At 35.5% G+C, this 22,448-nt stretch overlaps 1 protein-coding gene across 3 annotated transcripts in view; it reads right to left on the bottom strand.

The window, feature by feature from the left end:
• The window catches only part of LOC136836415 (myoneurin-like), a 30,743-nt gene extending 8,719 nt beyond the window's left edge, over positions 1 to 22,024 (bottom strand). Inside the window, exons 1-10 of one of the 3 annotated variants that reach the window (XM_067100630.1) lie at positions 21,893 to 22,024; positions 18,004 to 18,152; positions 17,564 to 17,873; positions 16,732 to 16,998; positions 15,461 to 15,590; positions 13,674 to 13,757; positions 8,219 to 8,236; positions 5,424 to 5,545; positions 3,454 to 3,616; positions 901 to 1,602 (exon numbers count right to left, since the gene is read on the bottom strand). In XM_067100630.1, the coding sequence (XP_066956731.1) occupies positions 901 to 1,602; positions 3,454 to 3,616; positions 5,424 to 5,545; positions 8,219 to 8,236; positions 13,674 to 13,757; positions 15,461 to 15,590; positions 16,732 to 16,998; positions 17,564 to 17,873; positions 18,004 to 18,142 (1,935 nt within the window). In that variant the 5' untranslated portion in view covers positions 18,143 to 18,152; positions 21,893 to 22,024. Of the gene's footprint in view, positions 1 to 900; positions 1,603 to 3,453; positions 3,617 to 5,423; positions 5,546 to 8,218; positions 8,237 to 13,673; positions 13,758 to 15,460; positions 15,591 to 16,731; positions 16,999 to 17,563; positions 17,874 to 18,003; positions 18,153 to 21,662; positions 21,799 to 21,892 lie in introns of those variants that run through there. The other 2 variants (XM_067100631.1, XM_067100632.1) reach the window with 2 other exon arrangements.
• Positions 22,025 to 22,448: the final 424 nt, after the last annotated feature.

Below are 22,448 nucleotides of genomic sequence, written 5' to 3'. Positions count from 1 at the left end.
AAGGTTTTGGTCAAGATCTGACAATTATTTTAGTGAGGAATTTCACGATTTTTTTGCAAACTAACAGTAGTCTTTAGCATGGAAAAATACAAAAACTAAAGATGCTATTGATAATAAATAGCATTAATCCTTCCAAACCACTTAAATTCCAGATTTTCTCTTGAAATTAAAATGGAAAGCTATCTTCAAATATCTGATGAGAATGGCTATGAAACTTATAAATCTGCAGTGCACTATGGTATTCTTTAATAATGAAAATATGTCTAAAACCTGAATAATTAATAATGAGTGTTTCATTCTATACAAGCTTAAAATCTGTGTAAATGACTTTTATAGAAAAGGCAAATCATAATTACATAACCTATTGAATTACACTTATATAACATATCCAATGTTTGTAACATAAATCTTGAGGATAGATAATTTTTAAATATCTTGAATATTATTTAACTTCAACACAACACAAACTTTACAAACCAACCTACACATGATGGTTCTACTGTACACAGAGTTGTAATGTCGACTTTTAAATACACTACACTGTTGTCAGTGAGAAAAATAGCATTATCCTGAGTTACTGATTAAAATCTGATAAAATCCAATAATGCTTTAAATCTCAAAACTTACAGCACTCTCTCCAGCACTTGACCTTTATAATAATATCATTTAAGCACAGCTATATTATTAGCAATCACAAGTCTAATTTAAAAAATTTCGGGCATAAACAATAATTACAGAAAAATACATATTCTGTTAAAATTTACAAGGAAATCTTGTGACTTAACTTGGTTCCAATCCGCATAAAAAATTCTGAACAATTATGTACAGATATTCTTTAGCCACATTATAAATTCTAAGACAAAAATTAAATGAATAACAGAAATGTGGTACATTACATACCTTGAATGCTGACTCAACAATGTTAAGTTCTTCTTGATCCCTTCGCTTTGGTGCATCTCCATCAACTTCAAACTTCACTTCTGTTGCTCCATAAGTAGAATCTGCATCACAGTATGTGGTAGTTTCAACTGAGGAACTATCAGAATCAACTACTTTTGGGACTTTACGTGGGGGACGTCCCCTTGTGCCCCCAGTTCGTTTCACAACAGTTTTTTTAGCTGGCGCCATCGTTGTAGTAGATGATGTGGCACTCGTCAACTCAGATACACTAACTTTGAAATAATTTAAACTTGGGTCTACTTCTTTTACTACAGGAGGTGGTAACTCTGGTATTTTGCCTTCTTTCCGTAACTTGGCAACACGAGACTTGTACTGATTATTGGTAAGGCCATGAACAGAACTGTAATGGTCACGAAGACCTGCCCTACCATCCAACATGGCATTGCATATTCTGCATGGAGTGCTCTGAATCTCATGCATATTATGCATGGTACGTAAGTGAGTTCGTAAATGCACTTTCTGAATAAAACCTTTGTGACAGTAGTCACACTTAAAAGGTCTTTCACCTGTATGTACACGCACATGCATTTCCAACTGTCCTTGACTTGGGAAATTTTTGCCACAAATATAACAATTGAGGCCTCCGTCTTCCTCATGCATGCGCACCATATGAGACTTGAGGGAATCTGTTCGTGTGAAGACCTACAGTAAAAGAAAAAGCACCTTAATACAATAAACAAGGAATAATCAAGTCACTTGATTATGCAACTATCTAAAATTACTGTGATTTGAGTATAAAACATGTCACATATCAAAAATGTCTGGAATCAAACAAAATTTAAACACAATTTCCCCTAAGGGACAGGAGTAATTTTTCTAAATAGAAACTAAGAGTACTACTGAGTCAATAATTTCTTAACAGTATTGGATTTTGGGAATCCATTTATTCAAAGAATTCTACCAAATTAAGAAAATAAATTAAACTTGGATGCTGCATCCATGAATAAGTTGACTTTTTTTTTTTTTACTTAAAAACCAATGTTAAAAGGAGAGAGAGTGATAAAGTAAGAATATGCGAATCTATGCTTCAATAGGCAATTTTATATACATTTTTTACTGTACTTTATTTATGAAGGTTAAACACAGTAAAATTAGGGGAAACACACTTCTGTAATAGATCAAAATACTTGGCTGGAAAGCACCCGACTACAAACAGTCAAATACCTAACACCAAATAAAAGACAACATGTAGAAAGGGAGGCATAAAAACTCTTAGATATTTTTTGTAATTGCTTTTACATAAAACTGGATTACCTACAAATTTATAATATAATTATTATCTCATTGGGAGATAAATCACATGCTACTGATCAATAGGTTAGCCTGTTCTGCATTATACAGTATACAGTTGTCCACCCACATTTTAGAAATCCACAATACAGCACTGCAAGCTACCACTAGTTATGTAACAAGAGAACAAATTGCAACATATACTATAAAAAATGAAATAACTGAGATCAATGTCAGTATGGCATTTTACTCATACTGTAATACCAAGTGCTGACATTACAGAAGTACTGTAACAATATTTTTTTTCCTGTTTATGTACAGTACACAGTACTGCCACTATTACAGTATCATTATTGACAACAGAAAAACTGCAATGCTGTATGAAAACTGTACTGTATATAATAAATATTTAAAATGAAAGCATACAAAAACAACAGCTGAAAAGGAATATCATTGTCCTAAAACTGCCAATTTAAAAATCATGTTAAAATGAAGCCTAGCTAACTCATATGTCACTGTCAGAAATCCTCTATAAGATGAGTTCCTAACTAGACTTCCCCCTAATCACTTTTATATTTTTTCCAACACTATTTTTATACTGGCATATCCTTCATAATCATTTAAAACATTAAGGTGATGCATTAATCAGAATCTCATTCTGATAATGCTGGAAGCAGAAACTTCAAGAGTCAAAACAATAAGAAAATACATAACCACTGACAAAAGATGAACAGTGATACATTACCAACCATGTTATCACAGCAATTTTTTTTCATAAAACTGGATTTATAACAATGTGAATAAGACACCATTAACAGAATACTGTCAGTTTTATATCAGAAATACACAATTAACATAGGTACCTGGCTACACTAATATGCAAAACTGATAACAGCTGATTCGTTAAGCAGATATTCCATATTTTCTACGAGATACATTACATTATGAAGAACTTACATACTGTTAGCACTATTACAGGTACATGCTAGCAGAAACATACAGGCTGAATAGGTTACTTAGTTCTTCACGGCTTACTTTGATGTTGAGATATTGTTTTCTTAAAAAAAAATATTCATAATTTCTATCAAGTTAACATACAGCATGGGATACTTACGAGCATTTACAGCACAGCCCAACCTACAGTTCAGTGGTTTAAGGTGGCTTTAAGCTGGTGATGACATGCATTTACAAAAGTAGCTGTTCAAGTGGAGCCTGGGAACACAACCTCTAATGTATAAAGGGACAACTGTAATAAGGTCTTACCTTGCCACATATTGAACATGTAAGATTATTAGACTCTTCATGGTCATTCACCAAATGTTGATGCAAGACGTGACGTTGAGGGAAAACCTCATCACAATATGGGCATGGAAATTCTTTCACCTCACGGTGGGCTCTCATGTGCACTCGCAAGGTTGTTACTGATCTGAAGATTTCAAACAAAATACTGCATTATTACCTCATAGATAAAACCTCAGCTACAGCAAAGCCTCATCTAGTCTCCTGTCTTTTCCAAATCTCGAGCAAACAGATCCACAATAAAAAACCATTCAACGTTAAACTTGGCTCTCAACCTGCTATTTCTAACTTCTACTACCTACATGCTATCGAGTGTTTTTCCCTAGCAATCTAATAAATTCAGAAAAAAATTAGTGTTCTTACTCATAAGCATAACCAAGATTAAAGTTTACAATAATTCTCATGATAATATATAAAGTTATTTTATAAAAATAATTTTTTTTCATTGTTAAACCATCACTCGAATTCTGCTCACATTTGTGGTCTATGAATGTCAACAGGCACAGAAGTCTTCTGCTAAACAGTCAGAAGAAGAATGATTACCATCTGCAAATTCACCAACTAGAACCTGGGGTACTCCTCAGTTCCTTGACTTTTTTTTTTCCTTTTTTTTTTTTTTTTTTACAGATAAGTAGGGCTGGGAGGAGGTTGATTTGATTCTACGAAATTTGGGCTGTAAAGCTATGCACTGGGGCACCTTAGGCTATTTATGCTTAAGACAGTGAAAAGAGGGAATTGGAGTAGTTGAACTGCAAGATAAAGATCCAAAAACTGAATGAGTTGAAGTATAAGGATCTAAGGATGGAATTGGGAGAAAACCCCAAAACTGTACTAACAAGTAACAGTCAGAGAGGTTGGACAGCAAGACTGAGGAAAGAAAGCACAAATGGAGGTAAAGTTAAAAGCTAAAATGTGGGTGCAGGGGCAAAGAAACTCTGCAAACACCCTTTAGTAAACCCCAGACTGTGCCACCTGAGGTGCATTGTCAACACTAACTTCATATGTGGGTCACATTTCAGGTTGATTGTAAAAGTAATGGCCCATGAAGGTACAGAATAGCCTAACATTTAAAATGCCCTTCACCTTATACTTGTGGTAAAGATGCAATGAATGAGTTAGAATAATACGCTAGGGACAACCCATTTTTATGCCCGGGTTCTGACTAAGAAAGACCTGGAAGGTTTGTCTCTTCTCGCCAAAACTATTCCTGAATAAAAGAGTCAGGAAGGCTGTATTACTGTGCACATGATAGACTTCTAGCTCAAGTAAGTGGAGAGTTTATTCAAGTGCCTTGCACGCTAAAAGAGCCTCCAAGGTTTGAGCAATCTCTACCTCTGTGGCATTCAAATTGACAGGGAATTGACAACTACCCTCAGGGCAAGAACATAGAGATGCCAGTCAGTGTTTACAAAGTTTTAACTCATTGATGCCACTCTTCTTAACTTGTCTCTTGTTTCCAGTACCTTCCAGATGTCACCAGGGCCACTGTATGCTTTTATTTGGTTAAGTGAGTACAGTACTTGGACTCCTGTCACCTGTGCTGATAATAAACCACTGATAATAAACCACATAACCTAAACGGTTTCCCTTTACACTCCTTCACAGGAACTCCCTTCTCCTAAGAACGTACCTTGCTCAGACAGCTGTATTTTTCATGACAGTTCACCATCCTACTCTTTGAACTGCTATTCAGGGATCCAATATCTACCAAGTCTTAATGAGCAAACTATGTCCTTATTTTAAAAAGAGGGAAAAAAAAAAAAAACATTTTTCATACAAACCCAACAATCATAAAGGGTTTCACTTCCCTCCTCCCATCCCTACACTCGTTTTGCTCAGAACTTATCCCTTGAAATAAGTCTGGATTAGCATGCTTCCAATGTATTAAAAAAGAGGACAATTATTTGTTCCATATAACACACAAGAGAACCTACCGGAATTCTTTCCCGCACTCTTCACAAGGAATACCAGGACCATCATCTGCACCGCGAGGCTGACTTCGTCGACCAGGTTTCTTGCCTTCCTTACTACCAATATTATTAGGAAAGTCAAAAGCCTAAAAAGAAGCAAAAAAAAAAAAAAAAACACTTGAGTTCATTACTGATCAATCAACCATCATTAATAAAACTTGTTTCAATATTCAACCACAAGTAAAGAAAAATGAGGAACTTACTGCACATGCTTTCTGTTACAGTACTGTGTATCAGGTGTGATCTTAATCTCAGCTATAATCTTAATCTCAATCTATAGGTTGCTGCTAACATTTAAGTAAGTGTTCACAACTTATATTCAACTTGGTAATGAATGAAATATATACAGTACAGTACTAGGTATATGATAGAAGAATAAATAATGGCACGTCCATACTACATTGGAGTGTGCTTATTGGAACCCCTGGACCAGTTTTATGCACTGAAGTGTGCATGCTGGAATAACTGAACCAGTTTTATGTATACATATTAGTAAAGCAAACAACCCCCTTTCATGCTGGCCCACCATCAACAATTCATATGATCTTGGATGAAATTTGTACATTGCCATAATCACACTCCTCTAAGTTGGATGACAGAAGTGCCACCAAGTCTTTAAGTTTTCTAGTTGTATTCTGACTTCTATAAACTATTCCTAGATTTATTTTGTTCTTGTTCATTAACATTTTCTCATAGTTAATCTATATAAGTTGTAGAGCAACTAAAATGATGACTAACTTTCTAATTTATGAAAAATGAAGATTTTTTTTTTTCATTTCGAGAGATGAATAGATCTCATGAATATCTTGAAAGAGTGGTTTTATCCCTATAGAGTGGAAAATCTAGGATTGAAGACTGGTCCAGTCAAGGCTAACAGCATCACTAGGCCTTAGGTTGAGGTACAACCCCAAGGATCTTATTCCTCCAGAAAGATGAGTGGATATTTGACTAATTTATTCAAGCTGTTGTTAAATTTCTTCATGACCACTGGAAAGCTACAACAGCATCTTCAAGAAATGAATAAGGTTGAAGCAGCAAAAACCACACTTTCATTCAGTAGCGCACACACTACTGATTAACTTCTAATTTGGGGTGTGTCGATAAGTTCATATCTCACCTCTGATACCAGAAGTCAACCCAACAGAATGTCCTCAAACCCATCTTAAATATTTATACACAAGTAAACCTGAGTTAGCTGCCTCATTCCAATGACCCCTTGTTTTTGCTGTACATACTACAAAAATTAAAATATTTTTAGAAACCATGACATTCTTACCCATGCTTACAATCAACAAGTAATCTTTGTAATTGCCATGTTAAAGATATTTCAAATTTAACCAAATTATCTTCTCAGAGATAAATATTTAAATAATCATGCTTCATAAATCTTATAAAAAAAAAACTGAAGGTATTTGCATCCAGACTTCAAGAATAAACAGAAAAATAACAGGCAAAAACAATCTGAAACACTGTGGGATGTCTTGTACAGTATTTGACTGTTCATTTAAATCTGCTTAACCCTTATTCTTTTTAACAGATACAGCTCCTTGGCTGATTTGGTTTTTGGGATAAAGGCACAAACAGTGAAAGTTCCTATACAGTATCCTTGTTTAAACATGATTTCAAAGAAATTTATATCTGATTTCAAAGAAGTGGTATTTTCATCACATGACTTATGTCATTTACATTTTATTTTATAAACAGCACGGAGCACATTTAAATAATAAAAATTGAAAAGCCATACAAAATCTTGATCCACACTCAATGCAATATCCACACCAAAATATAATCAACTGTCCTATGGAAAATTGTGAATCTTTAAAATATGGCATTAACCCTATTCAATTACATTTCACAAGACCCCATTAACTTAAATAATAAAGTGGATATAATAAACTGCAATACGATAGCTGTGTGCATACCACAATTGCTGGATATAATAAATTGCAAAAAGATAGCTGTGTGCATACCAGTCTCCTATACTCTTCCTATATGACACAAATCAAGCATGTCTAGTATGCATCAAAATAAGTGCAATATTTTACTATCTCCAAAAAACTGAAAATGCAAGATGGAATCCAACAGAAACCACAGATAGCAGGACATTCCCACATTCATTTTTTAAGAAGTGACGACATGTGACAAAAAAAATGCTGAGGAATATAAGAATGACAAAAATAGACTAAAAAGTAAGAAAATTCTCTGCTATATACACATTACATACAATGGCTATATATGCATTATATATAATGGTTAACTGCTGGTTACTAAAACAATTCCACTCCAAAACATCAGACACACACACACACAAAAAGGCAAAACAGCAACTAACACCGATGGAGATGTACCCAAACAAGTTACAACATTTGCTAAAGCCCAGTACAGTACAGATATTCCACATACAATGAATGAAGTTCTTCTACTGGATCATCACCAAAAAATGACTGATCTTAATGCCTGTACTTTTGAAATATTATGTGAAAACTAAAATTAAATTTATTTCCAAAATGCATGAGCAATGTACTGTAACTGCTATACCATCAAAATTCAACTCAAAGTTTAAAATACTACTGGAAATTTTTTTTAGACTAAACAGTTTTACGTGGACAAAAAGGCACACACTGACTTTATACAAAATATGTTGTGACCTGCCATTCTTAAAAGAAGATAAACAAAGACATAATAAAAATAATGAGGGAAGGAGGAAGGGAAGAGTAAATGTCTACCAAGCCAGCCCAACATTTTAATATGAGACTTACATCGTCTTCCTCTGACAGCTGCGTTGCGACAAGAAATAAAACAGAATGGTGTTAGTGCATAGACATAAACATATTAGTCTGACCCTTTTAGATATACTGTATATTCTATAACAGAAACATAGGGTTTACATGTTCAATTTAAATGAATCTAAACATAAGAAACAATTTTTACTGCAAAAATAAAATGTTAAAAGACACTGAGTAAAACTCCCAGTGACATTTCTTACAAAAATATTTAAAACATGACCATCAATAAGCAAATAGATATATAACAAGCATTATGATCTATTTAACCACAGAAGTGAAAACCACACAAGTAAACTTATTGCATAAAGGTTCAATGAAAACCACTTCCCAATTTAAAGATTATCCTTTAGGGTACTGGCCAATGACACACGTAACCTAAAACCGTTTTCTTGCAAAGGCTTGAAAAAAAATAAATGGATAGGGCTCAGCCACAAAGGAAGTGACCGACCTTTGTGCCTCTTAAATGAAGTGTGGTTAATGGTCAGGAAGACAGAAGCAAACAGAGAATTTGAAGGCTTGACAGCAAAAATATTCTGTAAGTTGTGTACTCTGAACAGTGACCAAAATGTCTCTATAGAAAAAAATAAGTCACCTTGGAATTGAAATGAAGAGAATTAGGGATGAAGTGAGTCTGGAATCACTGCTCCAATGAAATACCTTAGATTCATCCTACTGAAGGAGGTATAAGCATCGCCCTAAATATAAAGCAATACTCCAAGAGTACAAAAATAACCAAGATGAAAAGAATTTCAAGTGTCTAAGCAAGACACCCAATTATTCTCAGTCTGATTAAGCAATCTGATCAATGTGATATATCCAAGATCCCTGCACACCCAAAACATGGATTAAGGTGAAAGATTCAAACAAATTTCCATTGTAAATAATTCAAGGTTGTCCTGGAAGCACTGAATCTGACTGCCATGGGTTCCGCTTACGTTAACTAAGAGAATCAGAAGTAATACATGACAACTGAGCAATTCTAGATGGAGTGTCATCAACAGAATAGGGCTGGGAGGTGAATGAAGGAGAAAAGGCCTGGATGCAAAACACAGACTGGAAGATGAGTAACACTGAAATAGAGCAGGAAAAGGACAGGTGACAATAGATAACTAATGTTGCACACCATCCAGAAGTTACAGAGCAATCCGATATAAAAAAAGTATGGAAATATGCTTGCAGAGAGGGAAGCAGTGAAGCTATAGTAGGAGCTTTGGCTAAAAGCACCTTGTGCCATAATTTGTCCAACGGAACAACAAAGTGAGAACTGAGAGATTTTTATAAACTTTCAGCAATTACTATTGTAGCAATTACTATTGATAGTTGGGGTGTAGGAAGAATCTGGTTATCTAAGAGGTAAGATAAATGAAGGATTTAACTGTTGGCAAATAGAAACAAAACAGAACAGGAGCAAGTTGGCCTGCATTCCCTTGAAGAACAGAGCAGAAATAAAACTTAAACCAGAGGCCTTCAATCTCTGAAAATGCAAGAAACCTATAGACCTTACAAGAAGAGACTAGTATTGAAGAGTACAAAGAATTAAGGCAGTCCCCGGTTATCAGCAGGGGTTCCGTTCCCAACAGCATGACCATAACCGAAAATCCCCAATAACTGGAAATTGATGAATATCGGTGCCAGTAAGTGGGGATCAGCACCCCTGTTAGGAGGGTATTGGCGCCGATAAGTGGATATCAGCACCGAAAATCCAGTTCTTGTCGTCACTAGACAAGCTCTGTAAAACGGGATTGCTGATAACCGAGGCCACCGATAACTGGGGACTGCCTACATAAGTGAATGGTGTTTGAGAATCATGCACTGAAATTGCTGAAAAGGAATAATGACATACAAAACCAAAGAGTGTAGCCTTCAGACCAGAAAGCAAGATATAGTTCCATCAGGATAGCAGAGGTAGAAAAACTGCAGAAATTAAGAAATTCATGAACAAAGGGCAAGACTTTTTCTATACGAAAAAAGCAGAGGTAGAAAAACTGCAGAAATTAAGAAATTCATGAACAAAGGGCAAGACTTTTTTTCTTATAGAAACAAGGTCAGGGCACTAAAACTCACTGTTACATCACTCAAACCAAAGAATTCAACTCAGTATACAACCAGACTACTACTGGAAAAGTCAGTAGTAGACTTGATACTAAATTTAGACATACATTTTCTATCACATTTTCAATGTCAAATATAAGCCTCAAAAGTCTGTGCATTAGTGTAGCACCTAGCAATGGCCAGACCATATCCAAAAAGAATCTCATGGTGTACGGGTAATATTCTGACAATGCAACATACCTCTCTTTTTTCACATCTGTTCTTAGACAAAATCTAAATAGTTTTGTGAAATCCAGACATACTGCAGGTATACTAGACAGGGGGATTTTTTTTTTTGATTGGGGATGGGGAAGCAGTGCAGTAATAAGAGCGATTTACGATAAAATTTTTTACCCCAACAAGGTGTTGTCAATTTCAAACCTTTCATCTTCAAAATGGTCAGTTATCCAAGGTCAAAGTCCTGATTATTATTAATGGTAAGTAGTTTAACAAGGACACTAATCAAAGTCCAGAGGGGACCATGAATATGAGTATACAGTAAACGCCCTGTATTTGCGGTCTCACTATTCATGGATTTCTCTGTGGAACGTATATACCCATTATGCGTGGAAAATTCGCCCATTCACGGTATTTTTCACTGAGAAATGTTCACTAATTACTGTACTTTCATATCATTTGCATGACTAAATGCATTTTTGTGATGAAACTATTAAAATACTCAGGTATAAGCATTTTTAGATTTTTCTTTGTGTGTTTAAACTATCAAAATAGGCAGTTCTAAGTGTTTTTAGAGGTGTTTTAAGTATTCGTAGATTTTAGCTATTCGTAGGGGGGGTGCGGTATGCATCCCCCGCGAATACGGGGGGTTTACTGTACCATCATTAACAATTGGACTCCCTGTTTTCTGATGGTCTTGGAACTTAGTGGGTACTGGATAACGTGAAGAAATCAGCAATCTAAAATTACTCTTGTAGCCAAACTTAAAATCTAAAATGAAGCCCTTAATTTACTTCATGCTTAAACTCAATTGTGCATAAATTTCACAAAAGACAAAAGGAAGAAAAAGCCTAAGATAGAAAAATGGATGAGATATGATAGAAAAGGTGGAAAACGGACACAATATGCAAGATAAAAAGGGGTAAACTATAGATGAAAAGTAAGAAATTAAATTTGAAGAGGTATTTAACAAAATGATGGATGCAGTATTCATAAAATTACTGAACAAAAAGAATGAACATGAACAAGAAGATTTTGACATAACTGAGGGACCAATAAAAAAAAAGCCAGATCTGAAGCAGTTCTGAGCGCTTAGGCTGATGGAAAGTAGAAAACTTCCATGATTTCATCATAATACATGAAAAACATGATAAAGGAATAGCTAGATGACAGATTGATATTATTACAATGTAAATTACAAATGGCATCAAAGAAATGGATTGTAGGTATACAAAGTGAAGCATGCATAACGCAACAGACTCTGGCAATCTGTCTTGATGAAGAGGCATAAATGATGAAATCAGTCACAAGAATACAGGGCTGAAATTGAAAAAGCATGAAATAAGTCAAAAAGAACACCAAGAGAAAGTCAGCAGATATAGCAACAAAAAGTGGTCAATGAAAACTGCTTAAAGGATTACAAAAGGCAGAGGAAATAGTATTCAGTGACACTGGGGAAGGGCTACAGAGGAGGAGGCACATGATGGTGAAATCAAAATGTACAAAAGGGGCACTGTAGAGAAGAAAGGGACTTTCAAGCTCCAGCAGAGAGGTAAGAAGGATAGAAATGTGTACACAGAGAAGAGACATGGAGGCTAAAAAGCAGGTGGCAAGGGGAATGAAGAAGAGTTGGGAGAAATGGAATCAATCTCAATGGTGCAAAGGAAAAACAGAAAATATTCAGAGGAAAAGATGGAAATGGGGCAAAATATTTAATAGTTGAAAAAGCAGAATAACTGAGGCAGTATCCTGAGTTTTTTGTGTTAAGAAAAAAAATTAACATGAACTGGTGTACATTGGCATATCAGAGGGACCATCTGAGAATATAACATTTGCACTGGGTAAAAGGCCCCTTGGGAAGATGAAAATTGGATTAAGCCACAGAACCATCCAGAATAACTGATTTCAAAAAAAGCACAAGACAGCCAATCATCCATAAGCTTACCTGAATATGTGGAAACCTTACAAAAGAGTAGATAGGATCAGAGGGATGAAAAAGGCCCTTATAATTATGGTCAAAAGACTTATTAAAACTAGGCCTAGAGTAAGGACAGTGGTGTATATGAAAGTATTTGCTATAAATGTTGATGCCGATCAAGGATCACACTTGAATCCTTTGTTCATTACCATCATTATGGAGTAAACTATTGCTGGCACCTATGAGCTACTACAAACTTAATGTTAACAGCAAAATCTGAGAGAGGAAGAAAACATGTTTGAAAGAGGGAACAATGGAATGCAAAGGAAACAAAAAATCAACATAAACAAATTAGAGCCTAAGGTAACTGGAAAGGCTGCAACTGAAAAAATAGACAAGAAACTGGCCATGGTTGGAAGGGGTGGTCAAGTCAGTAGAGGATACAAAGGATGACATCACAAGAGATGCTAAGCATTACAAATATACATGGATTACAACATTTTCGATGCCTGAAAGGTTGAAGAAGTGCAAATCTTGGAAAAAGCAAGGCAGTTCTGTTACACTGGGGACACACACACAGGATTGAAAAGTGGGAGTTGAGAGGGGAGTAAGCGAGTGTTGCTGCAGCATAGAAAAAGTGAAGAGATAGCCAGACTATTAGTCAATAAAAATGTCCCATTAGTTGAGACATGATTTAGTTAAGAAGGCCTGTACTGCTTTATGCAGCTGAAACATGACACTGACAAGGGTAATGAAAATTGAAAAAGTGTATGCAAGAATATCAAGATTCACAGCCTATGTCAATTAGGAACATCACATGACCAATGAAAAATTGGCAGAGAGAGATATCATGTCCAATTCCTAGAAAACTGAATAAGATCCAAAAGAATGAAGGACAGTATGGATACGTGAGGAGAAGGGTTAAGGAGCAGTTAGTTAGAAAAGCAGTATATATGGATGTAGTAGGACAAGGACCTACACAGAAAGCCCAGGATATCATGGAAAAAGGGCAGATGAAAACCTAGACCTGATGGAAGTTCGGGCAAAAAAAGGCACAGGATGGAGGAATGTAGAGCGAATTTATTTCCATTCATGCTTAACCCTATGATAATGAAACTATCTTATTATTCACTATATGCAGAAAATGTAATTATAAATACATGAACAAATAAACATCATCCAGCTAAATTCAAGGTACTATTCTACAATAATAAGAAATTATATTAATACATGCAATCTTACCTCAATGATATCTCCCTCATCCTCATCCTCGTCCTCATCATCTGGGTCCAACAAAACCTTTGACTGTGGCTTCTCTTTTATAACCTGAAAAAGAGGCCAAGAAATGAACAATGCTCGAGCACTACAACTGTAAATTTTCCTTATTCGCACAGCTAAGGACTTCACAGGGGTACCACTTACAGCTTATCTTGCATGGCACACTGGACATCTAACTAAAGGTTCACCACAGATGTGTTGTTTCTACCTTTTATTTCACATTTGCTCTCTTTGGTTTCCCAGTGCTTAGGTGTACAACATTTTTAACTCTACCTTGCTCTAAGTTTTACATCACTCCAAAACATACACTTCAGGCAAGTCCTAAGACAATTAAAAAATGTCATTCACTGGTCTCGTTAAAACATCAATTTTTTCTTAAAGTGTTTTGGATTTTTCTAGATAAACAAACTAGAGCCTTTTTATAAGAGTATCCTTTAGCATGAGCTAACAAGGTGTTTAATTAGTAGTTACAGGGGGAGAGTAGGGGAATATCCGTCACTCACTTGCTGTCACTAAGCACTGTTTTCGTTGGTCTCATGCAAAATGCAAGGTGGCTGAGGTGGGAACTGTGATTAAAGGATCTGGTCTGTGCATGATATCTGATGGCATATAAGACCCCCTTTTTAGCCCACCAAAAAGTTGGTCAAAATATATACCAGGGTCTCATAAGCACGGATGTGGTATCTGGTAGGCTAAATTTTACCCAAATGATATAGGTTACCAGTACTTGCACCAAGCCAACTTTTATAACACTATAATACAACTGGAATTTACAAAAATATCATCAATATTGTTACTACTGTTATTATCATAAATTTTTAGTTTTCACTCAAGAACAAATCCTTCAGGTGAGACATAAGTGTCTCAGATGTCTCATTAATCTAATTAATATAGTGAAAATAAATCTCAGCCTACATGGAATCAAAAGTATACTACATTCACAAAGTTACCTCTTTATACATTTAACAAAACCTAAGCTATGACAAAAAAAGTCTTTTGCCTTTGGCCTTATTTCATGACATAAAAATCAATCCAAGACCATCCACCCTACCTAACAGTGACTCACTACAAAAACTACAGAATAGGCTGAAATTATTTTAATAATAAAAATTTTAATGATTATTTACTTCATAATGCCCAAGTGTATATTTTCCTTTGGCAATAAAATTCTCATACAAAATAATTTTGCATCTGATCTACATCTAGGACTGGCCTTACACACAAAACAAGTGTAATCTTGAAGAGACAAAATACCAAAAACGTCACCAGATCAGCTTTCCTTTAAAGTGAAGGATATATTTTCTCAAAAAGTTTTTGTTTAGTATTGTGTTTATGTCAACAGCCTACATAAACAAATAATAATAATGCGTCAAAGTGTCTTAAAACGTGGGGATGACACGCTCTCAGCCTTTTCACTTAATCACCTCAACACATCCACTCCTATTATTTAATTCTACAGGTATCAGGTTGAGTTTTACATTATTTGCTGGTCCCATCAATGATGACACCCCATTACACAATACATCGCTGTGTTGAAAGCACCATTAACTTGTCCCTACTGCAGTACAGGTATTCTCAATTCTACTGAGTGACCAGCAAAAGTAAATGTACCTTACCAGACAAGGCAAGCATTATAAACAACCAAAGATATAATACACATGACTTTTACCAATGAAAGTTCACCATGTAAACAATAAACTAAAAAGTTTCAGATGAGCTAACAATGGTCCAAGAGATACATAAATACGTACAACTGTGGCTGCAGTCGTAGTTGGCGTTGCCATTGATACAGGTACAGATGATATAGTCTTGACAATTTCCTCACCATCTTCATCATCTTCCACTTCCTCATACACTACTTCTTGCACAATCAATTTCTTCCTGAAGAGTAAAATAAAAATGGTTGTCAGGGAGAACGAACACCCTCACATTAATATCAACAGAACACTTCACAACAATTAAACAAATTCCAATAGTTCATTCATGCCTCACCCAATCAGCTGAAGAGAGAAATCAGCTGATTCAGAATTAATTTTACTTCTTGTACAATAATCAAATATTCATTACTACTAGGTATTATGAATTTTAATGATTCAGAATTCTCAACTTTTATTGCACTGACCTAAAGAATCTAAAATTAGATATATCACGTCTAGTAAACTGTTATTTCTTAAATCTTAACAGCTGAATACACTATTAAGTTGATGACTGACAAAAATTTACTTGAAAATTACTGTACTTCAGAGCTTTGCATACAACATTAGTTGATATAACTGTAATACTGTTTTTAATTACAAGGCTACCAAGTCACATTTCTAGGGGCTAGTTCTTAAAGTAAGGATAATAAGAGCAAGGTGAAGTTAAAAAGTTTGACAACTACATAGGACACCCAAAGGAAAACCAAACAATACTGTATCTCTTTAAATTGATTACAGTGTCTTCTAAATCTAACAATTACAGTCATGCATCAGAATACGTGAATCCACACTTCTGTAAAACGTTTTGCATTCAACCTGTCAACTATTAGGACATGAAGCAATGAAATTTAAAAGTGGTTCAGAGGCCTGGTTAAACAAATCATTTATATATAAATAAATAAGGCATTTACTGAGGATAACCACTGCCAAGTCCCATTGTATTACTGCCAAGTCCAATTGTGAGTTATAGGCTTTTACTGTCATTAAGTAGTTCAGACTGACTTATGTATGTTATATACTTATGATTCAGTAATTTCATCAAATTGCTGCAATACATAGTTGGAGTTAATTGGAAAGTTCATATTATAAATTATTAAATTCCACAGAGATGCTACTGAAAGCTGTGGTGTCCTGATCAGGGAAATAGGCTGAGGGGGTTTGAGCATGTGATTAGAAAGGAAAGAGAAGTATTTACGTCTGAAAAATAGTAGACATGCATGCAGGAGAAAATAAACCCTGAAGGAATGCCCATAAAGTCATGGAGAAATTTAAAAATAAAATGTTAAGTCATGCTTTGTGAACGGTCAACTCTTAAAACACTGTACCTAAGTTTCACTTTTTTATTTGTAGAAGGTGCACCACTTGCAGATGGTGTATGGAATACTTTAGGTTCTGTTGACACAATCATGGCAGATGGAGGGGTCTTCACAGGCATCATCTTCTTGCTTGGTTGTGGAACCATCATAATTTCATCTTCAGCCAGAGGTATTCCCAAGCCACCTTCACTGAAATCATCATCTCCGTCATCAAAAGTTATGGCCTTCTTTTCAGGCCCTCTTCCTGATGATAACAAACGACTCTGAAAATACTGCCTGAAAAAGAAAAATTACATATGAAAACATAGTATTTTGCAAAATGTTAAAAGCAAATTAAAAAGTAATCATGGCACTAATAACAATATTACATACAAGTCTGAACTGCTTCTAAACAAGACTATGTATAGTATTAGTGGACTTAGGGGTAAATTTCAACTATTTCTGATTACATACAAATACTATACAGTATAGTAGAATCAGAGCTAAATTATTATTAAAAAAAAAAAAAAAAGACATCCCCTTGACATCAAATTTTAAAACTACCTATTACACAATGACAACAAAAATAATTCCAAACATTATTCTTCAAGATAATCATTAAAGCTAATAAAGTCATACTTTAAGACATGAAACTAAAATTTCGTACTACTATTTAACAAAAAATTCATCAAAATCTACGTTAATTCATTTTCTGCTAAAATCCACAGGCTGTGAAAGATTAACATTTAAAGCACCTAACGCCTCCATCAGTTTCCTTTGGTTGGTCAGTTAGCTATAATAATAAACTACAATACTGTCTGTCTTTGATTCAAAATACAGTACAGAATATGCATAATATTACCTTATTCTTTGTGCTTTCTTTACACAGCTGCTGTCAGTTTCTTGCTTGATGTACACTACTTCCTCTTTCTTTACTCTATTGTTATCCACATCTTGCTTCATGTAACCACAACCATCTTTCTTTGGACTTCTGTCTATTTCTTGTTTTATATAAACAGTATCATCTTTGGAATCATCCAAGTCAATTTGAATGGGTAATACAGTTCCTCTTCCTTGTCCCCTGCCTCTTCCTCTTCCGCGTGGCCTTCCACCACCACTCCCCTGTCCACGACCTCTACCACGCCGTCGCGAAGGAAACTCTTTGGTCATTTCTGTCGAAAGTTTACAGTACTTAATAAATATGCCATTATCACACATATAAATTAATCAAAATACAAACAGGAAATGCTGTTGAGCAGTATGATGACAATAATTGTTTAGAAAAACATCTACCACTCATACCTGGCATGTTTTTGTGAGTCTGCATGTGAGAGTTGAGAAGGGAAACTTTACTGAATTCCTGCTCACACATAAAGCAGACAAATATACTACCATCCTCCATTTCGTCATCTTCAACAATTACCTCGGTTTTCGTCTCCATCTTCAAAAACCTGAAAAAAACATACAGTACGTAAGTTAAACGTGTAAAGGTTCTGGGCACTACATACTTGATTAACTATAATCACACAATCTGGCCCAACTGTCTATAGTTAATGACCTTGTCTAAAAGTTAATTAGCCATTTCAGCTCGTGTTTGCAAGCTCAACACACCCCATGTAAAGAATGAAGGTTTGTAACTGTGTAGGAGCAAAAATGTGTTTGTGTGTATGTTACTGACCGCATAACTGGCCAATGACTGTGAAGTGAGAGTGGAATTATTTACTTGAAAACTGGAATGGCTTCATGTCAGATGTGCATTTTCCACTGTTACCACTTATTCGTGAATTTTACAAGAATAATGAGAAAAGTTGTTCTGCTGACAGCAATCACCTGTTCCCATTGCAGAGCACACAAACTTCTAAAAAACAACAGAAATTATGGTATTGTAGAATAGGTTTTGTGCCTAAAACAATAGGAAGATGCTAATATGTCTATTCTGTGTCAGATTTTAAGGAATCTGTTGTATAATACAAATATTTCTTCATTGAAAATTTTCACTTTGTTAATAATTTTCTCAGTTGTTTATATCACAAAACTGCGCTGGAATCCCTGAACCAATCTTCAAAGTCACAAGTACGCTGGCAGTTATTTGTTGATTACCAATGAGTAGTTTTCTAATCAGGAACCAACTGATGAAAGGGACTGAAGTAGAAATACTGTGCACAGAGGTTTGATTGTTTGCAGCAGTATGGGAGCTGTTGGGTTCTAAGCCATATTTGGTTAGGTTAGGTTTGCGATGAAGCCATACAGGGTTAGGTATGTTGAAGTTTTTCTAATTTTTCATTGGTTTTATATTTCTTTAAAATTCAAGGGTAGTTAGCTGATACATTTGGTTAGAATTTTGAAGGTAAAATTTATGTTCTTCCTATAGTTTTTTTAGGTTTTGAACTATTCTCAACATCAAAACCATACTAAATTACCCATTTTCTGTGGTTTCCCTACCCAAGAGCTCTTGGTGTCCATAAACTGGCACCTGGATTGAAGTTAATAAAAAAATTGAAGCTCAGATTTATTCAAAACAAACTGAAAACCTCCTAAGGTAGAAAGTTGTAATTATAAAAAATGATCAAACAAAATGTGGTGTAAAGGGTTAACCAAGCATGTACATTTTGCAGCAGTACTTAGCTATATGTTTAAAAATACCATTCAATGACCTAATAATGGTGGCCAGACCTTGTTGGCTTAACAAATTGGCCAATCCTAGTATTAAGTGTCAAAAGACTATACCTAATGCATACCACTTAATCTGCCAGGCATGACCAAATTTAGCAACCCTGCCTAGCCTAGCCTAGTAACTGTCTATCATTGACAGAAAATTTCTTAAAACAGACCTAAGCTATTCAAACAGCCTAATATAGCTCAACTTCGATAGGGGTTATTAGTCTGTTAATAAAAGTGAGGTGTGTCTGAGCCTGTGGACCCACTGTAAAATAATTAAGGCTTGCCTATTTCAAGGTTAAGTCCAGCTTATAAGAGGCTAGTTTACTTACACCTTACCTAGGCATCAGAACTGGATAGCACATGCTGGACAATTTAGCCTTATACTCTGGTTAAAGAGACAGTTATCAGGATGTGGTAGTTTAAGAATAGGCCTACAAGTTAAACATGATCACATCAAGATGGTTTATATGGTAAAAATTTTGGCAATTCTAAGGAAGAGCTCCACACACAGATATTGTTTATTAGGGAAAATTTTTAACTGTATAACACTGAAAAGTGTCACTATAATGCAGTACAGGTGAGGTAACTTGAGAAATTTACCATCTTTTGTTCATGTTTATATGTTAATCTACAATGGGCTGATACTAAACATGGTGTCCCGATGAGCTTTTCTGCAAAAAAAAAAAACAAAAAAAAAAAACAAACAAAAGACAACAAATTTCTCACATTATTTCAGTAAATTTTTCAAGTTATCTCATCTTTACTGCATCATATTGGCAACATACATTTCTATATTGTTCAGTAAAAAAATTTCATTGATAAACATTATCTCCTTGCAGAGATATTCCTTAGAATTACCTAAAATTTTTAAGTAGTCTACACATAATGATGACAAACTATTTTATTCCAATAGCCTAGTTTTACTCTGTAATTAGCTGGTAAGGTTTCCAATTGCTCTAAAAATGAAAAAAAACTAGGCCTGTGGACTTGCAGCAAAAATACCAATACACAAATTAAGAAAAAAATTCAGTAGTTTAGGGGGTCCAAATTCACTGCTCCCTTGTGTGTGTTTCTTTCCTATTTTCAATCTCTTCTTTCGACAGATCTGCAAACAGAAGTATATTTGCTAAAAAATGAACAGTTTATCTGCTTACTGAAGCAGAGATTGTAAAAAAAAAACCATGGGAATAAAGCTCTGCACCTCAAGCGAATAGTGTAGTGTGCCCAAAACCGTGTTGTGGAGTGAGCACTTAGGAACCAGGAACCAAGTAGGAACCTGGCATGGGCTCTTGCTCTTCAGCAGCCACTTTTTGATAAATCAAAAAAAATTAAGCAGAGATTTATAATTTTCTAAAAATTCTATGGGTATGTATCCCAAGACATTAATTACGTTTCCCCTTTATTCCCTTTGTTTTTTTACAACCTGCTCCTGTAAGCAGATACACTTCTAATTCGTTTTATTGTTTTCCACGATTCAATAAATATCTGATAAATCTGTGTGCTGGTCTTGACTTCATGTAATGCAGTGAATTTGGACCCCCAAATCATCAGAAAAACCATGTGTCAATAAGGATACACCTTAGGTTCATCTAAATTTTGTTGCTACAATAGTTCCTGACTGCGAAGCCCAATGTACACATCACATGGGCTAGGCATGCAAAATTGGGAATGGACGCCGAGTAGCCTTGGGAGACGGGTAGACGTGAGAAATCCGACCGTGTAGGCCTAAACAGACCAAAGCTATTTCTAGAATGCTGTGTCTTGACCTAACCAGACCTTCCTAACCTGACTTACGGCACCGCGTCCTGACTTGGCCGGGGAAGCTTTACCCTTGCCCTTAAGTCCCCCCAAGTAACACTGAATATTGGATAGGCTATGGGTGGCGAAATTACCAATGCCTACCCCTGTCTCCCAACTCTGCATACTACCCCAAGCATGCATCCTACAGATTATATAATTTATATAAATTTCCACACAGGTCTACCTTGTTGAAACGTTGTAGTCTCAGCCTAGCCTAATAATCTGTAATTATCCTAATGACCTATGAGAAAACCTTTAAATTTTCTTAGCTCTTCCACCGTGTTGTGCATATTATCAAAATATGACCACCTACTGGTACAGTAATAAGTCTCCAAAGTACTTCAAAACTTCGGGAGGCTGCCCAAGTTTGGTCGGCCTACGGTACAGCTAGCCTAAGAGTGGGTGGTTAATAGTTTAGGCCTGCATACAACGCTATTTAAGTCACTCATTAGTAAGAAATATAAACCAACAATATTCTCAACTCATGACCTCGGCTTTACCTAACGGAATATTTGAGTGGGACTCGGCAGAAGGCAATAACCTACTGGGTCACTGGTCGATCAAAACCGTAAACAAACCCTTCATCCCATGGAGTCGACGTTTGTCGTGGTCGATTAACGTTATTCTCTCATTTAGCACAACTCAAGACGAATAACTTTGCACTATCATTCATTCCCATACCCGTATCTTAACTAAACCAATACAAAATACAGGCAAACGTCAGATTTACCGGTGTCAGAACTAATGGCTCTGCCAATTGTAGACAATTGTTCGTCCACAAGACAACAACAACCTGAAGCAGGGGCGATGGTTCTTTCTCCATATCTGCTCGATTTTCCCTTGGCAAATTAATAAAAACTGATATGTATTCCCATCAGAATCATCATGTGTGATAAAGTGAAGCCAATTTTCCCGCTCTATGAGAGATATTATGGCTGCATTTAAAAATTACTTGAGACCTCCCTTTTCATCTGTCCGTTTTCTCTCCGAAATTTAATAAAAATTGGAGCTTTGTTGTAACTACCTTTTCTGCATCTGTGGTTGATAAGCAAGATTTTTCCCCGTTAGACGCTCGGTAAACTTCCTATAAAGCTTTTTCGAAGGTCACTGATAACCACATTAAGTTTCTACTCAGCGATTACCACCTAGTGCACCATGCAAGACAGGAAAAAATGTTATCTTGTTGAAGGTTAGTCTCAAATTACGAATTCATTATGTACTCACAAGAGCAGCTCGATTTCTGTCTAGATTTACGGAGATTCAAGCCGGACTTAGTAAAACTGGGT

Source organism: Macrobrachium rosenbergii, chromosome 56, assembly GCF_040412425.1.
Source record: "Macrobrachium rosenbergii isolate ZJJX-2024 chromosome 56, ASM4041242v1, whole genome shotgun sequence".
Classification (NCBI taxonomy): domain Eukaryota; kingdom Metazoa; phylum Arthropoda; class Malacostraca; order Decapoda; family Palaemonidae; genus Macrobrachium; species Macrobrachium rosenbergii.
The sequence above is the reverse complement of the archived record's forward strand: the minus strand, read 5'-3'. Positions and strand labels throughout refer to the sequence as shown.